At 39.2% G+C, this 16,765-nt stretch overlaps 1 protein-coding gene across 2 annotated transcripts in view; it reads left to right on the top strand.

The window, feature by feature from the left end:
- The window catches only part of FRYL (FRY like transcription coactivator), a 139,462-nt gene that overhangs the window by 60,398 nt on the left and 62,299 nt on the right, over window positions 1-16,765 (top strand). For both annotated transcript variants that reach the window (XM_080797035.1, XM_080797034.1), the window contains 9 exons: window positions 1,498-1,555; window positions 4,131-4,222; window positions 7,518-7,690; window positions 9,255-9,415; window positions 9,930-10,040; window positions 10,999-11,153; window positions 11,476-11,575; window positions 13,355-13,523; window positions 15,808-16,070. In XM_080797035.1, coding sequence (XP_080653161.1) covers window positions 1,498-1,555; window positions 4,131-4,222; window positions 7,518-7,690; window positions 9,255-9,415; window positions 9,930-10,040; window positions 10,999-11,153; window positions 11,476-11,575; window positions 13,355-13,523; window positions 15,808-16,070 — 1,282 coding nt within the window. The remainder of the gene's footprint in view (window positions 1-1,497; window positions 1,556-4,130; window positions 4,223-7,517; window positions 7,691-9,254; window positions 9,416-9,929; window positions 10,041-10,998; window positions 11,154-11,475; window positions 11,576-13,354; window positions 13,524-15,807; window positions 16,071-16,765) is intronic.

Here is a 16,765-nt window from a genome sequence, read left to right as displayed (position 1 = left end):
GACTTATTTCGCACAGCAAGAATTAGATTATTTTTAAAAGAAATTTTTTTTTATATCATCCTTGATGTTCTTTATCTTGACAAAGTAAATCCTTCATTTTTGTCTGAGATTCTGCTTTATTGTTGCCTGCTGGGCCTTGTATTTATTCTTTTGAGATTATCCTCTATTGATCTAAGGTGATGTTTGTTTGATGTTTTATCTCTGAGATAACGTGTACAACAGAGGCTAGGTTAGCAAATTGTAATATGTCTATATTTGCGGGATGGCATTCATCATAAACGAGGTTTTAAAATATTATTTTATGACAAGAAAATACATTATTTTGCTAATAGCAAAAAAAAATGGGTTACGAAAATGATCTCAGCTTCTTTTTTTTTTTTTTTTTTTTTAAGATTTTATTTATTTATTTGACAGACAGAGATCACAAGTAGGCAGAGAGGCAGGCAGAGAGAGAGGGGGAAGCAGGCTCCCTGCCGAGCAGAGAGCCCGATGCGGGGCTCGATCCCAGGACCCCGGGATCATGACCCGAGCCGAAGGCAGAGGCTTTAACCCACTGAGCCACCCAGGCGCCCCTGATCTCAGCTTCTTAAGAAAACAAATTCTGGTAAACAGAAGCAATCCGGAGGCAAATACATTAACGTCTGCAGTAGTTTTATTGATGATGAAATAGTGGATGCATTTTATTTTCTTCTTTTTTATTTTCCCCATCATCTACGGTCTACATCTACAATGAGCACATTTTCAATTTAAAATCAGATTATAAGCAAAGATGAGACTATCATTTTCATGAAGTTCATGCACTTTGACTCATTAATTCCATTTGTAAGAATTAATCCTAAGGAGATAATCAGAAATGAAGACAAAGATGTTCACTGAGGCAGTATTTATAATAATAAAAATTAGAAAAAATTGGGGCACCTGGCCGGCTTAGTCAGTAGAGCATGTGACTCTTGATCTTGAGAGTGTGAGTTTGAGCCCCACGTTAGGTGCAGAGATTACTTAAAAATAAAATCTTTAAAAAAATTTGGATGAAATTTAATGAACCGGTAATAAATGAAATTATTTAGAAAAACTATGGTATCCCATAGTTTTGGGATAATATGGTATCCCATATTCCCATGTGGTAGGATATTGTGAGCTAACTAAGGGCATATGGATGTCATTATGCTAGTGTTGGAGAAAGAAAAGATATCTTCTCACATCTGCTAGGGCTTCAACTATGTAAAGTACACCTGGGCTACAAAATGATGGAACATCACTGTTGACGATACTTACCTCTGCAAGTTAGAATAGGTGGCCTGTACCATTTTTTCTGCTTTCCCAGTGGTCTACAGTGTGCACGTGTTCTTCTGTAACCAAAACAATGAGGACTGTGTTAAAACAGTAGAACTGGGGTTAACACATTACTGCATGTCATTAGATGAGTATTTACATATTTGTGCATCAGATTATATCTGTTCAGCCATTATTTAACAATGTATATAATTTTTCTTTTAGGGAACTAATAGAGGAATTGCATCCCATAATTAAAGAAGCACTCGAAAGAAGGCCAGAGGTAAATGTAGTTTTCCGCATTAAATATTTGGCAGATACTTATTTGTCTTTTGTATTCCCTACATTATACCAAAAGTTAGCGATTGAGAAGTAGATATGTAAAAGATGGTCTGATGCAGTCGTCAACCCTTTCTTTTTTTTTTTTTAAGAGAACATGCAGGGGTGGGGAGGGGCCATGGGAGAGAGGGAGAGAGAAGCTTGAGTAGGCTCCACGCCCAGCACAGAGCCCAGCGTGGGGCTCGATCTCACGACCCTGAGATCATGACCTGAGCTGAAATCAAGAGTCAGACACTAAACTGACTAAGACACCCAAGCATGGTGCTCCTGAACATTTTTTTAATATACAGAATTCTTCCCTGCCCCCTCACAGAAGATCTTACGCAGAAACTCATTCTAGAAAACATATTAAATTCCTCTAACTAAAGTGGGCCCAGTCAGAGTCTAGGTTGGGGTCAGCAAAGCTTTTCTCTAAATGGCCAGATAGTAAATATTTTCACCTTTGTGGGTCCTGCTGTCTCTGTTGCAACTACTCAGTCTGCTTTAGACTACTAAACAAAGGGGCATGGCTATATCCCCCCCCAATTTTTTTTTTAGGCAGCAGTGGGCCAGGGTTGGCCCCAGGTCTACGTCCCTAAATCTAAAAATCTGCAACTTTTAGAAACCACAGGTCTGGCGGGGACAGGTAGATATGTGAACCACAATTATGACAGTGTATTACACACTGGAAGGAAATCACAGATATGAGGTTGCTCAAACCGCAGAGAAGAAAGCCTCTGGGTCTGCCTGTTGAGGAAAAGTAGGTCTGAAGCACCAGTATTTGAGGAGAAGTTTGAAGCATGTTCCCCAGTGGACAAGCAAGGGAAAGACATTCTAGGCAGGGAGACAGCATTTGCAAACTTTGTAAAAAGAATGTGGATGTTGCAGATTCTTTTGCATGATTCTGTTATGGAGAAAGTGATTGATGATTGATAAGGCTGCAAAGCAAGAGAGGAACTCTCATGAAAGTATCCTGGTCTCAGCTTTATCCTGCAGACCACTGGACACCATATGGCGTGAGCATTAGAACTGCCTGGAGGAGTTACTACACATTATAGATTCCTGGGCCTGTTGAGTGAGATTCCCTGGAACAGAGCCCAGAAATCTTTTAAAAAGCACCTTAGATGAACCTGGTATAGGAGACTGAGAGCCACTGCTATTGATGTCCCAGAGGAATTAAAGCAGGAGAAGGACATGGTGACAAGAGCCGCCCTTTTAGAAACTTTAAGATGGCATCTGTAAGCCTTCAGTTCCTTTCTTTAATCCAGCCCTGTAGAGTAGTGATAGTAATTGATGGGACTTTTGTTTCAGAATGATCATGTTGATTACAGTGTAGGATGATTCATTAGAGGGACTCGGAATTGGCAACAAAATTAAGTAGCAGTGTTTATTTATACTTCAGAATTTCAGGGGGAAGAAGTCCTCCTAGCAAGTGAGTGGGTTAGCTCAGTGTTGTACCTGGAATGTAAGATTGATTTTGAACGCTTCAGACTCAAGATCTTTCTGTAGCGACAGAATGGAAACAAGTCAACTAAAACTTTGCAGAGATCATCAAAGACTGCTTAGAGACTGTCCTGCTCAGTACAAATGGCTGTAAACTTTATAAAGAGCGATAAGAAATCGGAAACGTAATGAGCTGGTCATCAGCAAATTGGTCTGCTCTGGAAGGCAGGAAACTGGATTGTTGCTCTGTATTGTGAAAATTACCTCCCAGTGACGTAATGAACAGTAGAAGGAGGTGGTAGAGCAAATCTGTCTCTTCCGACTACACGGGTTCCCGCAGAATCCAGGGGAGATGTGACAGCTAATGTGCTAACCATTAGTCCTTCGGTGCTAGTAAGACCAATTTATTCAGACCGTAATGATCAGGGAAATTTTTTCTTCTGCATTTAGTTTCTGTGTCAGAATTAACTGTTGAGTGGAAAACTTTGGCGTGAGCAAAATCTGTGGGGTTTCTTCATTCCCCTTTGTGTTCTTTTCCCTGTCTTATTGTTATATTTTGGGGAATATCTTAGGGATTCTTAACCACGCAGTGGGAACAGTTTACTGGCTGCTTCAGTGCTTCTAAGTTGCCAGATTAGCAAATCACCTGAAAGTAACTGAGAAGTAACTATAGGATTTTATTTTATCCCCACACAAGGAGTGTTACCACATAAAACATCATGTGATTTAATTTGGCTCATTAATTTCACACTACTCACATGTATCTCTGATTCAGTAGCCTGTAGAGTGATTGCATTACACATTATTCTTCCCAAGTTATATGGAAAAGTTTTCTTTTTTTTTTTTTAAAGATTTTATTTATTTATTTGACAGACAGAGATCTCAGGTAGGCAGAGAGGCAAGCAGAGAGAGAGGAGGAAGCAGGCTCCCCGCTGAGCAGAGAGCCCGATGTGGGGCTCGATCCCAGGACCCCGGGATCATGACCTGAGCCGAAGGCAGAGGCTTTAACCCACTGAGCCACCCAGGCGCCCCTGGAAAAGTTTTCTAACAACTTCTCTGAAGGATGTTTACTGAATGTCTTTCTGTCTTTGGAATAGAATATGAAACGGCGCAGGCGTCGAGATATTTTACGAGTACAACTGGTACGAATATTTGAACTGCTGGCAGATGCTGGTGTCATTAGTCACAGGTCAGTATTGGATTTTGACTTTTTTAAAACTTCAGAATAATTAGGGAACATATTTTTTCTCTTATGAAACATATAAAAACAGAAAAGCACCTTTGCAGCAACAACAAAAAACTGCTACCCTGTGAACATTATTTAAAGAAGATGCAGCCAATATGTTAACCAGGGGCTAAAAACTGTATTGAAAAAAATCCACCACTAGTACCAGATTGCTTCGGGCAAAAATCAGCTATAATGTTCCTAGGATTTTTGATATTTGCAGGAATCTAGTAAGTCAGGCAAGTCGACAGTGGCCTTTTTTGGTGACTAACTTAACAATTTCTTACCTTATTTTAAAGATCTATTTCTTTTGGATTGTAAAATCATATATACAAAGGCTAAATGCTCGCTATAAGGTTTGTAAATTTATTCCAGTCGACTCCTAATCTCTCCAAAATCCATGAGCGTAAATCATAATTCATAACTTCCAACGCTTCACCAATGAAAACATAAAACCTGGAGTTATTGCTAGAATAAAGGCATGTGGACACTAAGACCAGGAAAATTCCATTGACTTTGGAAGGGTAACTGTGTTGCCTGACTATTGAAGGAGGAAAAAAAAAGGTAGATCTGATCATCTCCAAAAAAAGGTAACTGAAAACTGAAAAGAGATCTCAAGGGAAAAAGAATGTTCATAAACTAGTGCAGTATTGTGACTTTGGCATTTGTCCTGATTATTTCTTAGTATACCTCATACCTTCCATAGTTAGCATCAAATGCTTTTGATGAGTGCTTTCAAAATTGAGCTTTAATTAAAGAGAATTTAGACCACTGACTTACCTTTTCTTTTATAATAGATGAAAAGAAAGAAAAAAAAGATTTTTTTTTTTTGTCCTACACAAAAATAAAACAGTGCAAGTTAGGAAAAGAGAATTTGAAACATACTGGGCTTAATGCAAAAGAAAAAAAAATCAACAATCTAATATGTTTCTGTATCTTTTTTTCTTTTTTGTTGCTTGTAATGTAGTGTTAGTGAATGAAGACTCTTTGGCACTATTTGGGGGAAGTGCTGGATGTTGATATATTTAAAATTTACAAAAGCTGTAGTCACTATTGAGCAGTAATGGTTTTTTTTTTTTTTTTAAAGATTTTATTTATTTATTTGACAGAGAGAGATCACAAGTAGGCAGAGAGGCAGGCAGAGAGAGGGAGGGGGGAGCAGGCTCTCTGCTGAGCAGAGAGTCCAATGCGGAACTCAATCCCAGGACCCTGAGATCATGACCTGAGCCGAAGGCAGCAGCTTAACCCACTGAGCAACCCAGGCGCCCCGAGCGGTAATGGTTTTGAACACTGTTACGTGGTTGTTGTTTTTTTTGTTTTTGTTTTTGTTTTTAAGAAAAAGTAATACTGTAAGGCTGTTAGTATTGTGGACTTTTTATTTCCTTGATTAAGGAAAAAAATTAATTCTAGAGGCCAAGAAGGCAGGGATCTTGGCTTTGTTCACCCAGCCGATCTGATGTGCCTGATGCGTAGGAGGGATTAAATGAATAGTTGTTAAATGAATGAATGTTTTTTTCTGAGTCAGGTTGTAATCTATTAAATTGGTTTCCCATCCAGTAGTAAATCACTACTCAGAAATTAAAAACATTCCTTTAAGGAATGAAGAATAACATTTCATTTTGAATTTATTCAACATATTTTTATTGTTGTAGACTGGTATTTTTAATATATTGTAGTACCATTGTGACTCCTTACTTTTGTTTTCATGGCCACAACTCCCAAAAATTATTTTTACTTTTTTTTTTAACTTTTTATTTTTTAAAGATTTTATTTATTTATTTGTCAGAGAGGAGGGGGCACGCACAAGCAGGGAGAGCTACAGGCAGAGGGAGAAGCAGGCTCCTGCAAGGAGCCCAATGAGGGACTCGACCCCAGGCCCCTGGAATCATTAACCAACTGAGCCACCCAGGCATCCCTATTTTTACTTTGAAAACCACATATTTTCGAAGTACTTTTCAAATATAGCAAGGAAAAACCGATTAAAATAAATGTAAATGTAATAGCTAACCATTTATATAGCATTTATGGTTTACTAATCCTTTATTATGTAGTAACGAATTTATATTCTTACTAAAATGCTCTGAAGTAGCTGCTGGTCAAATCCTTAATAAGTGTGGGAACAAGACTGGAATCCAAAACTTCTGACTAACCCAATGACCCCCTTTCAGTCTGTGGTTTCCTGGCTCAGAAGCCTTGCCTCAGAAAATTACTACAGAGAGTTTTGAGGCAACTCCATAGGTGTTAGATAGAAGACTTGAAAACCAGCACTCTTACTTGAATTCTCTTTAAATTTTTGTATCCTCGGTACTACCTATGCTAGAATCTTGCTGAGAGTAAGTACCTAATGGATATTTGATTGCTTGTACTAAAGGCATAATGTGAATTTGCATGGCAGCTCTGAGAATATATAGAACTAGTTGTTCTTTTTTCTACCTTTTTTTTTTTTTTAAGTGGGTTCCACCCCCAGTGTGGAGCCCACTCTGGGGCTTGAACTCACAACCCTGAAACCAAGAACTGAGCCGAGATCAAGAGTTGGCCACTTAACCAGCTGAGCCACCCAGGCACCCCTCCTCTTTCTGCCCTTCTAAATTGATCCTCCCTATCCCATATGCCTCCTTATTTCCTTTTTTTGAAAAGCTATATATTTTGCCAGAGGGAATAACATTCAGCACTCAGAAAAGTTGATTAAAGGTAGATATGGAATTGAATGATATAAATTGCAATAGCAGTTTCTTGATTGAGAAGCACCATCTATTTTGTATTTGGAAGCCAAATCATGTTCATTTAATTTTTATAGATTAAGTTGCACACTACCATGATCGTGCCAAGTTTGATATACAGTTCACCTTTGAGCATGGACTTGAACTGCATAGGTCCACTTGTATGTGGATTGTAACAGCACAATACTATACATGTATTTTCTCTTACGATTTTTTTTAATACTTTCTTTTCTCTAGCTTGCTTCATTCCAAGAATATAGTATATAATACATATGACATATAAAATATATGGTAATCGACAAGTTTCTTTTATCGGTAAAGTTTCCAGCCAACAGTAGGCTATTAATAGTTAAGTTTTGCAGAGTCAAAAGTTACATGCAATTTTTGCCGGGGGTGGTGGGGGTAGGTGCCCCTAACCCTGACATTGTTCAAGGGTCGACTGTATATTATTCTGATTTTGATTACTAGCAATTTATTTTGATTTGGAGTATAATTAAAATCAAATTTTCTTTTTTCTTTTTTTTTTTCAATATTTTCAGTGCAAGTGGTGGCCTTGATAATGAAACACATTTCCTCAACAACACTTTATTGGAATATGTAGATTTAACTAGACAACTCCTGGAAGCAGAAAATGAAAAAGACTCAGACACACTGAAGGATATACGATGCCATTTTAGTGCCTTAGTGGCGAATATCATTCAGAATGTTCCAGGTACTCTTTCCAGTTTCTTAAAACACTGTCGACTATTAAGGAACCATCATGTGCTTTCTTCTCCTGAGGGTTTGCAGGCTAAGGTGATAAAACAGCTTGGGAACATAGTGGGAGATATGTCAATGTAACATGGGTGGCCAAGAGTTTGTTTGACCTTCAGTTAGTGTCGCAGGCAGAAATCAAAAAGCAACACCACACCACATCGATTTTTAATGATAATAAAGACACTAACAAAAAATTTAAGAAATCAATAGAAGAAGCTTCTTTAGGCAAACTTGTTCGAGGCGCAGTGAGCAAAAAGCCATTATGTCCCAAATGGTAATTGAGCAGAAAATTAACGAGGTACTGCTGAATGAGGGAGGAAGGGCATAGCCGCAGTTACAAAGTCTGCTAAGGATATACCATGTTACTGACTGATTCCTTTAAGGTATATGTGCCTGCTTTCCAGTACCTACTCTAAGCCGGGTCCTGGTTTAGGCCCTAGGAACACTGATACATGCACTTATATTTTAAAAAGCCATAAATTGCTTACAAGCATGAAACATAAAATGTGACTGTAGCCTTTGGTAGACAATGTCATTGCAAATGTTTCTTTTTCTTTCTGAAAAGGAATTACTTTGTTACCTTTAAGAGAACATACAAACCGTTGACTCTCTAAGTGAGAGCATTGGTTACATTTTATAAAAGAGGCCTGTAAACATTTCTTTAGGTCCATTAATTTCAAGGGCAGGAGGCCTGTTTTGAACTTCAGAGGGAAATGATTTCCTCATCTGAAGCTCAGTTAGCATAAAGATATAATTTAGTCCATTACCAAACATTTGTCTGCAACCTCCAGATTGGTTTATTAAGATACTGTTGAGTTTCTTCAACAAGGATCGATGCAGAGAACTTGTAGATAGAATTTTCAAGTGGAAAGAATTCTTGGACATCATCTCGATCAGTGGTTTTCAAACAATGTTGTTTCTTTCCTGGTGCCATCAGCAAGCAGCAGCAGAATGGGTCTAGACTCTGGGCCTCCCCCCTTACTTCAAGTAGATCAGCCTCTCCTTTGTCTGTTCCGTATATGGAGATTCCATGTAAGGATTCTTTGAAAAAAAAAAAAAAAAAAACAGCTGTGCAGCTGAAAACGGACAAAGCTCAGAAACAGCTTACCTATTCCAAAGCTTTGTCTTGGCAATGAACCAAGATCCAGACTTGCATTCGTGTTGGTGTCTCGGCCAAGCTTACTGTGTAGCCAGCAGCAGCCAGGGAGAAGCAGGGGCCCGACTCTCGGCTCTGTGCCTGCCTCTGGGCAGTCCTGTGCCTGCCTTGAGAGCCTCCTCGCAGAGATCCTGTATATCTCACCGTGCTGAGCTACATGATGTCAGAGACTGTGGCCCTCTTCCCTGGTCCTGCACGTGCGTCAATGATTGCCATCACCGAGGAGGTGTTTGGTAGGCTCAAAGGAAAACCTTTGCTGGCTTTCTTGCAGTGTTACGTACTCAGTACCAAATAAGTTGACATGCATGTTAAAATAAAAAGAAATGGAAATAAATTTTTTCCCATCTTTTTTTTTTATCCGCAGTGCACCAGAGAAGAAGTATCTTCCCTCAACAGAGCCTTCGTCACAGTCTGTTTATGCTGTTCAGTCACTGGGCAGGTCCCTTTAGCATCATGTTTACACCCTTGGACAGATACAGTGACAGAAATATGCAAATTAACAGACATCAGTACTGTGCACTAAAGGTATTGCTTAGAAATCTAATTTCTTTCTTCTCCCATGAAGAGTGCAGTTAAATATCTTGGTCTCTCAGTGTCTAGTAGTATAAAAAGGGTGGATTTCTTCTACCATTAGAATATTTGCCTGCCGTATTCGATTTATACTGTACATTTCTTTAAATACATAAAATACGATGCAAAAAAGTGATAGAATCTACCCAAAACTTAAATGCCATTTTCTTAAAGAACTGAGAATTGCCTCTTTTATCCTACTTAAGTACTTTTTCTTGGTCTTTTCTTCCTCTTCTCTTCCAGTACTGTCCAAGCTCATGCCTTATTTCGTATCATGTATTTACTTACTACTCATCATAAATTACTTAGTTTCGAAAACTGCTATTACACTTTTCTTTGTAAAGGAAAGAATTAAAAATACTGTGGCTACATAAGCATGAATAAAAATATCCTGCCTCTTCGCATTAAGCAACCAACATAAAAAACCTCTTAAATGTTTTAAATGTAATTCTAATATTATTGTTTGAAGGCTATGTCTGCTGTACTATGTTGTGGCCCTGTTGCAGATAATGTAGGACTTTCATCAGATGGCTATTTGTACAAATGGTTGGATAACATTTTGGACTCTCTGGACAAAAAGGTGATTATGACGGTTCCTTTAAGATTTCATAATAATCCGCACTGCTTTATTTGGATTTAGAGTATGACCCATTAAAAATAAGTCTTTTTTTAAAATTAGGTTAGAATTATATGCAGAAGGCGTGTTTTGTAAAATTAAATAGGATGCAATAATTTAAGAAATGTCTAATTCTCATTTATTACTTATTTAAATAATGTTAATTTCCCTTTTGTATTATATGATTAATGCGGTTGTCTCACGAGAGAGTTCTAGATCTGTAAATAAAATATTAATATAGAATACATTGAGCTCCACGGAAGAAATATGTTATTTGTTATGTTTAATATCGTTTTTTTGACCGCTCTCCAATTAATCTTTCTTGCCTTCCCTTTTCCTCACTCCCCTCCTGTGCATGCCCAGACTTCACAATTTAAAATAGGACTTATGTTTTTTCCCCTCCAAATAATTTTTCTATTGGGTTATCAAAAACAAGAATAAAGCTTGATAAAAATAACTGGAGAGCTTAATAACTCACTTTTCTGAAAGCACTTAATCACTGTTCATACTCATCAGCCGCCTTCAGGGCTCTGCTGGAGGAGAGAATCGTACTACTTAGAGTCTTGTATAAAAAGCAGGAGACCAAGTATAATTTATCCGTGTCATTTTTTTTTTCTTTTGGCTGAATAAAATGAGAAGGACTTGAACAAAAGGAAACTGAGTTTTGTGCTTAAATATAGTAAATATATATACTATATTATGGATATAGTATATATACTATATATACACACTATAAATACAATGAATATATATACTATATTGCTAAATATATGACCTATGTATACTATGTATACTATGTATACTATTTATATATATATATATAGTATATATATATATATATAGTATATATTTTATATGTACTATATATATATCATATATATAAAAAATTTTTGTCCTGGCCATTGTTGTGACCTTTATGTAGGTTCACCAGTTGGGCTGTGAGGCAGTTACATTACTGCTGGAACTGAACCCGGACCAGAGCAACCTGATGTACTGGGCTGTGGATCGATGTTACACTGGTTCCAAGAGAGTGGCAGCCGGCTGCTTTAAAGCCATAGCTAACGTATTCCAGAACAGGTACCCTACATACTGTCTTCCGTATTTTAGTTAGCTTTTGTTTGTTTGTTTCTTTCTTTCTTTTTGTTTTTAAATGTTTCCTTTTGAAGTCAGAAATACTAAGAAACCAGTATTTTCTTTCCTTGAGCTCTAACAAAATTTAACCAGAATAAAAATAATATCACCTTCCATTTGTTGCGTACCTTTCGCCTTTAAAAAAAAAAACAAAACACCTAGCCATAGGCTTTACACTTGGTGTCTGCAGCCTTGCCTTTTGTATATCGTATTTATGAATGATGTGAAAGCCTCTAAAATTTCTCTAACATGTAAAATTTGTCCCTAGGGATTATCAGTGTGACACAGTGATGCTCCTAAATCTGATACTGTTTAAAGCAGCTGATTCTTCTCGAAGTATCTATGAAGTTGCTATGCAACTTTTACAGGTTTGTAAGCAAATGTTAGTTAAAATATAAGTTATTGATGATTTAATGAAGCATATAAATATTTAACCTTTTCTTTTTTTAAGATTTATTTATTAGAGAGAGAGAGTGTGGGGCAGGGAGGGGCAAAGGGAGAGGGAGAGAGAAACTCTAGCAGACTCTGTGCTCAGCGCAAAGCCCAACGCAGGGCATAGTCTTATGACCCTGAGATCTCAAGCTGAGCTGAAACCAAGAGTTAGTCGCTGAACGGAGTGTGCCACCCTGGCGCCCCTGGGCTTTATTTTTAATAGGGAGGCATGGCACCAATTCCTGATTATCATTAAAAATAGAGGACAAAGAGAAGAGATGCCTGGGTGGCTCAGTCAGTTAAGCATCTTCCTCGGGCTCAGGTCATGATCCCAGGGTGGTGGGATTGAGCCCCATATCTGGCTCCCTGCTCTGTGGGAAATCTGCTTCTCCCTCTCCCTCTGACTGCTGCTCCCTTTACTTGTGTTCTCTCTCTGTCTCTGTCAAATAAATCAATAAATAAATCTTAAAAAAAAAAAGACGACAAAGATAGTATGAGTCACTTAAGTCTGGAAATAATACAGACTATTCACAAATGAAACAAGATGGGATCGGGAGGGAGACAAGCCAGAAAAGGCTCTTAACCTCACAAAACAAACTGAGAGCTGCCGGGGGGGCGGTGGGTATGGAGAGGATAGTTGGGTTATGGACATTGGGGAGGGTATGTGCTATGGTGAGTGCTGTGAAGTGTGTAAACCTGGCGATTCACAGACCTGTGCCCCTGGGGCCAATAATACATTATATGTTTATAAAAAAAATTAAAAAATTATTTTAAAAAACAAAAAACAAAAATACAGATTATTCAGAAATGCATTACAAAGGGCTTATAGATCTCCTCCCACATACACACATGTATGCGCCTGTATGTGTTCAAATGAAAATGGAGTGGTTAGGACTTCCGTGTGCCTGGAACTATCTCTGTCCAGCAGAGAAGAATATTGTGAGCCAAAGGTTTTTTTTGAGAACCAACTAAAAACTAATTAGCCCTTTTATGATATGCTTGTATAATTTTTCTTTATTAGACCTAGAAAAATAACCTAGAAAGTTAACTTACCAAGCAGGGAGATTTTACAGTTATTATTATACAGTTATACATTATTGTGTAATATACATTATTATACAGTTATTATTATACAGTATCTAACTAATCGATAATAGGATGAGGTTCTTCCCTCTTAACCGAGTTAAGAATGAGATTCAAGTAATGCTGATTTTTCCAGAGGGTTTGACTAGTGGTACTGATGCTGGTGGCCACCATCTTGGGAATTATACCCTCATGGCTTTATTAATTATGAAGAAAGTTCAGTGCTGTATATTTACTTGGTATAACGTTAAAATAATTTTTAGCTCATAGTCCATATTTAATCTTTATTTAACCAAGATCTGTTTGAGGATTTTTTTTCACTTATACATGTTTTACATAATCCTGTTTTTGAAATGTAAAGTGGTAAATCTTCTTCAAGTAATTGCAAGTTGCTAAAGTCATTTTCAGAGTATGCTCCTAACCCAGGCATTAAGCACAAGGAGTGTAAAGCCTTCCAAACAGTTAAAGATCTTTTGCAAACATTCCTGGGAATTAGAAATTAACATCTGAAATACTCTACAGTATGCATAACTATGTAATTTTTGAGCTGGAATAATTCTTAGAAGATTTTATTTTATAGTTATGGCTGAAATTCAGAGGACTCATAAAATCTCGCATCTACATTCCTGCAGATCCTGGAACCGAAGATGTTTCGCTATGCCCACAAATTGGAAGTTCAGAGAACAGATGGAGTCCTCAGCCAGCTGTCTCCTCTGCCGCACCTGTACTCTGTTTCATATTATCAGTTGTCCGAGGAATTAGCAAGGGCTTATCCTGAGCTAACTCTCGCCATATTCTCAGGTATGACCGTTGAACTTGGCCGTGGGTTTTCTTTAGCAGTCATTTCTAAAAAACTACTTGTAGGAAATTTAAATAAAAGAAATTTGAGGTTGATTCAAAACAGAACATGTCTTTATGTAAGAAAATAATTTTTTTCCTTTAGTAAGAACATGTAAAAACTAATCTATCGTGGTAGGTTTCTTATTAATGTAGTCTTTCCAAGGCTTCTTACTTTACCTTCCCTTCTCAACCCCGGGGTGGGGGAGGGCTTCACATACAATTTAAAAATGTTTCTTTGATAGACACAGAACTTTCTAAATCTTCTAGTACGTACTTCATCTTGTGTATTGGTCTGTCTTTAATACTAGAAATGGGCAGCGATAAAGATACAGGTTTCTTTCCATAAGTAACACCTCTCATCATAGGGAAAGGTCCTGCATTGCTTGGAGCAAAACTATTGCTAAGGGGGCGCCTGGGTGGCTCGATGGGTTAAGCCTCTGCCTTCGGCTCAGGTCATGATCTTGGGGTCCTGGGATTGAGCCCCGCATCAGGCTCTCTGCTCAGCGGGGAGCCTGCTTCCCCCCTCTCTCTCTGCCTGCTTCTCTGCCAACTTGTGATCTCTCTCTCTGTGTCAAATAAATAAATAAAATCTTAAAAAAAAACAAAACGAAAACCTATTACTAGGATTCCACGTTGCTTTCTGTTCCCATTTCCTTTTCTGGGCCAAATGACAGTTCCTTCCAGGGGTTTCCAAAACAGCAGCACTATGTGTCAGGCAAGATATCCTCTTTATCTGCATCTCCCAGGACTCAGATTTAAGACAGTTTTTTGTTTAAAATCTAGTTTAACCTTCCATTCGATGAATGTACTATTGTAAGTGTTCCTAGAGTGCTTTATCCTTTTACTGAAGATTTAATTTTAACACCGCGCACTTAGGTAGTTTTCCTGCTTTCACTTGTTGTGAGATCTTATTTTAACCTGAGAATTGAACATGCACCGAAATGGCTATCCAGGAGATGACAAGTAGCCTTGGCGCATCTTTCCACGGCGCCCATTTCAGCAGTAGAAATAGTTCCCCATCCCTCACTAACCTGAACGGGGAAGAACCTATGTAAATCCTTCTAACAATTCTTAAAGCAGTTTACCTGTCTGGTTTGCACTGGTAGACGGCGTGATCGTGCCCCTTCCCTTTTCGTACTGCCCACAGTCCTGATAGCCCTTTCGGGATCAGTGTGGATGGTCATCAGTGCAGAGCAGTGGCTGCCACGATCCCTGATTCTGCTCCTGGGCTTCTTCCCAGGACTCCCACACAGAAAGCAGAAGAGTCCAGCTGAGTCTCAGAGCTCCAGAAATTGGTGGGGATGGGGGATGGCAGCCGGGACATGTGGAGACCATGCCCAGAGCTCAGTCCCTTGTCCTTCACTTCCGTCTTCAGATAGTCTTGTCGCTAGGACCTGCTCATTATAACTCCTTTGCTGAAAATGGTCTGTTCTAAACCAAAATACAGCCTGTAAACCTGCTCAGTGCAGTTTTCACTTTTACTGCTTCCAAGGCAAGATGAGCAGAGTGTTTGTTAGGGATCGTATGGGGAAGGCTATCAGTAGGCACGTTGCCCACTTTGAAATTTGAGGGTCCTGCTCCTTCCTTGCTCTGGGACCAGTTGCGGTGATCTTTAAATGTTTCTCAGCTCCCTGGCTCCTCTCATCCTTTTCTTCCTTTACACCCACTTCTGACCCGTTCCCCCGCCCCCTTTACCTGCCTCCCTTGAGTATCCACATTCGCTTTTTCTCGGCCCTTACGCATCTTCATAAATGGCCTTCAGACTCCGTTAGTGTGAGTTTCTTCTCTGTGAAGTTACCGAGGACTTTCTCACTGCTAACCCTAATCCTCAGCTTTTGGTCTTCAGTCTGTTGGCTACTTTGCCAAGCAATCGATGTAAGTCACCCTACATTTCTTTAAATCCTGAGCTCCCGTGATTTCTAGAAATTTAATGTTTCCTGGTTTTCCTTCTACTGTGAGCTATTCCTTTTCTGTCACTTTTGATGGATTCTTTTCTTCTGTCTTAAGTATTCGTGTTCCCAGGCCACCTCCTCAAGAGACCCTGTCTCCCCGAAGGAGGTCATTGCCATGGCTGGGGGCCTCCCCCACTCCCACACATACCACCGCCGCCTCCCCTGGTCAGGATCTCTTCATTCAGCTACTTTCAGAGCTCCAGGTCTTTGATTTCATACCAGAGGTAATTACAAATCAAAGGAAACAGAAATGATGCCCGTTGTTCCCTCTTTCGGCTTGTTTTTAATTACAGAGATAAGCCAGAGAATTCAGACCGCTCACCCCGCTGGGAGGCAAGTCATGCTGCACTATCTCTTACCCTGGATGAACAACATTGAGTTGGTCGATCTGAAACCGCTGCCCACAGCAAGGCGACATGATGAAGACGAGGAAGACGACTCCTTAAAAGACCGAGAGCTCATGGTGACCAGCAGGCGCTGGTTGCGAGGAGAAGGCTGGGGCTCTCCACAAGCCACTGCGATGGTTTTGAACAATCTAATGTACATGACAGCGAAGGTAAAGTGGGGTTGGTGTTCACAGTTGCTGCACAGAACTTTTTTTTTTTGGTTTGTCCATTTTTAAAAAAAATTTTTTTTGTATTAACATATAATGTATTCTTAGCCCCAGTGGTACAGGTCTGTGAATCATCAGGCTTATACACTTCACAGCACTCACCATAGCACATACCCTTCCCAATGTCCATAACCCAGCCACCCTCTCCCTACCCCCCACCCCCCAGTAGCCCTCAGTTTGTTTCATGAGATGAGGAGTCTCTTATGGTTTGTCTCCCTCCCGATCCAATCTTGTTTCATTATTCCCTCCCTGCCCCCTGCATCCCCACTCCCTGCCTTTGAAATTCCTCATATCAGAGAGATCATATGATAATTGTCTTTCTCTGATTGACTTATTTTGCTTAGCATAATACCCTCTAGTTCCATCCATGTCATTGCAAATGGCAAGATTTCAGGGCGGGGGGTTGATGGCTGCATAGTATTCCGTTGTATGTATATACCACATCTTCTTTATCCATTCATCTGTTGATGGACATCTAGGCTCTTCCCATAGTTTGGCTCTTGTGGACATTGCTGCTATAAACGTTCAGCTACATGTGCCCCTTCGGGTCCCTACATTTGTATCTTTAGGGTAAATACCCAGTATGCTGCATAGAACTATTAAGAGGAATCATAAAGGGTAGAAATAGATGAAGAGAT

Source organism: Martes martes, assembly GCF_963455335.1.
Source record: "Martes martes genome assembly, chromosome: 2".
NCBI lineage: Eukaryota > Metazoa > Chordata > Mammalia > Carnivora > Mustelidae > Martes > Martes martes.
This window is presented reverse-complemented; position numbering and strand designations above follow the sequence as displayed.